This window comes from Oculina patagonica, unplaced genomic scaffold, assembly GCF_052425735.1.
Source record: "Oculina patagonica isolate OP01 unplaced genomic scaffold, crgOcupat unplaced187, whole genome shotgun sequence".
In the NCBI taxonomy this organism is placed as follows: Eukaryota; Metazoa; Cnidaria; class Anthozoa; order Scleractinia; family Oculinidae; genus Oculina; species Oculina patagonica.
Genome location: NW_027557922.1, coordinates 9,756 through 14,040, shown reverse-complemented (window position 1 = coordinate 14,040; position 4,285 = coordinate 9,756). Strand labels below are relative to the sequence as shown.

General features: G+C 39.4%; 1 protein-coding gene across 1 annotated transcript; it reads left to right on the top strand.

Annotated features, from left to right (window-relative positions):
• The first annotated feature begins 771 nt into the window (after nucleotides 1-771).
• On the top strand, nucleotides 772-4,266 carry LOC144640109 (sperm-tail PG-rich repeat-containing protein 2-like). Its single transcript, XM_078499325.1, has 7 exons — nucleotides 772-815; nucleotides 1,310-1,395; nucleotides 1,887-1,996; nucleotides 2,172-2,226; nucleotides 2,756-2,878; nucleotides 3,250-3,362; nucleotides 3,878-4,266. The coding sequence occupies exons 1-7, from the start codon at nucleotides 787-789 to the stop codon at nucleotides 4,010-4,012; spliced, it is 651 nt and encodes a 216-aa protein (XP_078355451.1). The 5' UTR covers nucleotides 772-786; the 3' UTR covers nucleotides 4,013-4,266.
• Nucleotides 4,267-4,285: the final 19 nt, after the last annotated feature.

Below are 4,285 nucleotides of genomic sequence, written 5' to 3'. Positions count from 1 at the left end.
CTATTATATTGAAATTGAAAGAGTTATAGTCATCTCCCCACAGGGCTTTTCAGTAACTATTTACAATTTACAGAATTAAGGGATGAGATCGGACATCAGCATATATAAGGCGCCTATGGCAGCCGCTATCCGTCCATGTATGATCTCACCCCACCGCCAACCCATGGAATAGAACAAACTACAACAACGAGAACTTCATGCCCTACTCTTTGCGATGAGTGTGTGGGTTCTTTAACGTCCCTGCTGATTATAACACTGAAGATGCAGGAGACGGGGCCTACGGTTTATCGTCCTTATCCGAGAAGACTAGAATGTCTAACCATTTGTAGATGTAATTACAAAGGCAGCACATTCTCCTCAGTTATTTTAAGACCCTGAGTGTTGGTCCGAACCCGAGACCTCCCGCACGACAGTCCGGCGCTCTACAAACTGAGCTAACCGGTCGGCGGTTAGCTCAGTTGGTAGTAATTAGCTCAGTTGGTAGTTAAAAAATCTCAGTTGGTAGTTAATTATCTGGTAGTTAACTATTGGTAGTTAATTAGCTCAGTTGGTAGTTAATTATCTTGCTGTAACATGTACAGCAAGATAATTAACTCTTTCAGTCAAAGTTCAAAAGACTTATTCTTCAATTTTACAGTGTATATCTACAAGATGAGCAAGCTGCTGTTTCAATAAGGCAGCAATGTACACGACACAGTGTAACACAGTATAACTTTTAAGTTCACTTTTCTTTTATTTGTTTCTCAATCTATGTTACCAGGACCAGGAGCTTATTCTATTCCAGACATGACTTCAAACTTGATCAGAAAGGCTCAGTAAGTATAAAATTTAGAATCACTCTCTGGGTTAAACAAAATGAAAAGCTGGTCCAGTTTTGTAGCAAATATTAGAATTGAGATGAGATGTGAATAGGGCTGTTATCATAAATTAGTGAGGTCATAACTGGAAAGAAATGTGCGCACATTCTTTTCTAACTTGGCGGTTTTTCTAAACCTAATAGCTTGAGAAAACGGATCTGTATGGAACTTTTCAAATCAAATCTTTTACAGGAGTGAAGAAATTGAGGGGAAATAAAGTTCGCATTATTGGCGCAAAAGTAACATAAAACGCAATTTTACATCGAGCACAACCTACATGCTATGCTGGCTTTGCTATGATCTGTAAACTTTTGAAAGGCTTGTGTTAGTTCTGTTTGGAATTCCACTCTTTGCTGCCTTTAGGGGTTTAGCTCAATTTGTTACCAGAACGACTGGTAATGATCAAGCCCATAAGAACAAGAAACTGAGTTTATTTACTTGCTTTTTTGTAGTGTTGAAAGCACACGGAAAGGTGCATTTGGTTCAACATCACAAAGAATAGCACCAATGATGAGAAGGCAGGAGGAACAAATGCCAGGTATGAGCACTTGGAATGTCGTAAATCCTATATTTTACGTGCCATCTAGTGAAAGAATGTTCATGTGATTTCTTGGCAGTAACTAGGGTGCATTCAAGTGTTATCTTGAACTGCACTTAAGACATAGTAGTCGTGTAAGAATGACCACGCTCCGCTTACACGTCACTTTTCACGTGAGTGATTGCAGCTTTTACGAGTGAAATTTTTATTGGAAATTTACTGTGCCCATACAGTCTCAGTCACTGAGATTTTTGAAATATTATGCACTGGTCGCTCTTGGAGGCATAAACATCAGCTAGGGTGTGTCAAACGCGAGAAAAGTCGCGTGATTTGCTTTCTGCTGCATTGGTACATTGAAGACATCTTTGCTTTGATTGGTTAACAGACGTTGCACGAGTTACCAAAATAGTAACCTAGTTTAGCCAAGGCATGTTGTAGCTGTTTTTGAGAGTCGTTTACTAATTTGATGTTTTAACTTTTGCTGTCTAAAGGTCCTGCCCACTACTTGACAAAAGAAAAACCAAAAAGCAAAGAAGACCAACCGTCCTCCACCTTTGTGTCAGCTACTGGGAGGCTTCACACCCCTCAAGGGGTAGTCCTAGTAAGTGTTGTATATAAGTTTTTCGACGTTTCGGCCCTTTCTTTATCATTCTCTGTATACAAATTTATTTTGTCTAATTGTTTTCGGGTATTAGAACTTACTAACACTGCAAGACTTTTTGCGGTAATTGTATGTTGACTTCAAAATTAAATCTGTTTATTTTTTTGCTCATCAGGATAACCCTCCACCTGGGTCTTATGAAGTCGGCCATTCTTACGACTCCACACAAGGTACTTGTTGGTGGTGTTGTTGTTGTTCTTACACTGATATTATTGTCCTTCTGAAAGAGGGCCTCCGTCTGTAGTTTTCAGCCCGTTTAATAGCGTGCGCGATCGCGAGAAGGCCGCGCCTTTCGCGTTTCTCCCATACGCGCGCTGCAAAAACTACTCAGACGCCTGCTACGCAGGCTACTTGTTTTCCGATGAATAAATTCAACTGTTTCATAAAATTTTTCGCGCCAAGTTCCCGTTTATAGTAGAGATATCCGCTGTTGCTTTGAAATAAATGACCATATGCCCTCGTTCCCAAAACGCTCGGCTGACCTGCATTCTGCGCAGTTAGAAAACATTGCTTGATGTTCCCGACTGAGCATAACCATTGCTAAGCAACACGACGTCACCTGACTTTAACACTTTTGTCTTGTTTGACCCTTCATTTCTTTAGAATTTGACAAAAGTTAGACGCTTTTTTTTAATTTACGCTAACTTTTTGATTTCTGTAGAAACTGGACAAACAATTAACTTGCATCTCTTCCCACAGGTCGGGTTCTTTATGGCTACGCCCAGCGAACAAATAAAAACGCCAAGAAAAAAGGCGCCTTTATGTCATCCTCCAACAGATTCCATGGACAACGTCAAGTTATGTCAGAAGAAGGCGACCCAGGTTTGTCTTTGTTGTCTTTTTTTTAGCACTCGTTATAACACGATAACTAACCTTTTCTTGCTTGCATTTTTTATGGAGGCAATAAAAGGCAGTTTTTATGTGGGCAAATTTTAAAGTTTCAAAACTTATTGATATTTCACGAAATGCGCACCTTTATTTTCATTGTAACAGTTCCTTGGTCTGTAGTGTTGTCTCTTTTTCAAACCAGTTCTCATTTGAAATGTCTCCAACAAAAACTATTTCCTCGAGGGAGAGGAACCCATTTTATAAACTACGTTGATGCACGATGTAAGGATGAAGTACAAAACGTCTTGCCCTTTTGATATTTATAACTTTACCACCGCTAAATTTTCTGAAATTTCTTCTTCTAGGGCCAGGACAGTATGAAGTTAAGGACGGATCAGGCCGAGGAGGCCTGATGACGACCAGACAACAGAGATTTAAAGCGATCAAGGACGAAAATCCAGGACCTGGAAGCTACGAGGTAATCCTGTCATTTGTGAAGGAAGGGTTGAACATTAAATTAAACTTAAACTTAACTACATCGACATAGAAGTTTCTTTTCAATGTCTTACTTTGCAAATACAGCTACAAGGATCATTTCTCCCCTTTGCACTCTTTATCCACAGTTCTTACATATGATTCATTAGTTCGTTCGTTCGTTTATTTGTCAGTCAATCGATTTGGGGGTGGCTTGATTAGTTTTTGTTTCTGCGCTAAATTATACACTTAGAGCAAAAACTCAAGTTCATCCTGTTCTTCGCAAAGGTATGTGGTGTTGTTTCTTGCTGCCGGCAAGAGATAGAAATCGGCGGTTAAGGAACGAGCCATATCTACAATCTTAAGAAAACCAAAGGTTGGCTTGGCCTCTTTTGATCATCTTTCAGTCACTTATATTTCTTTTATAAATCAGTACTCATTTAACGTTTTTAGTGACAAGATACGTTTAAATGCCGCAGTTTGGCGCCCAAACTAATTCTGTTATCTTGTGTTCCCCAGCTGAGTCCATTACAGATGCATACTGCACTAAGAGGAACGTTCAACGCCACCTTGAATAACCCAGCAGCGATGTCTTACGACGATGGCTCGGAACGACGATCGCCCTCAAAACAAGCTTTCTTACTTGGAGTCTGACATGAATACTGTAACATTCGTTCTACCTTATTAACAATCTTTATACCGAATGAAGTCGTCGTGTATAGGACTATGGTTCTTATAAGAGGCAGTTTTTTTTGTTTTTTTTCAGAGATTAACGACACGAATTATTAGAGATAGAGCCTCGGATGCTTTTATGTAAATATTTCCGAGATTAAATGACAATAAGGGATGTACAGGGAAAGGAATAAGGACCCATATATTTATAAATAAAAATGTTGAAGCAAAATCAACAGCACAGTAGCTTTTTTT

Excerpts from the sequence above, each read along its gene's own strand:
- LOC144640109 (XM_078499325.1), top strand. The coding sequence starts at position 787 with ATGACTTCAAACTTGATCAGAAAGGCTCA. Across the intron at positions 1,396-1,886 it reads GCAGGAGGAACAAATGCCAG|GTCCTGCCCACTACTTGACA; the intron begins GTATGAGCACTT and ends TGCTGTCTAAAG. Across the intron at positions 2,879-3,249 it reads GTCAGAAGAAGGCGACCCAG|GGCCAGGACAGTATGAAGTT; the intron begins GTTTGTCTTTGT and ends TTCTTCTTCTAG.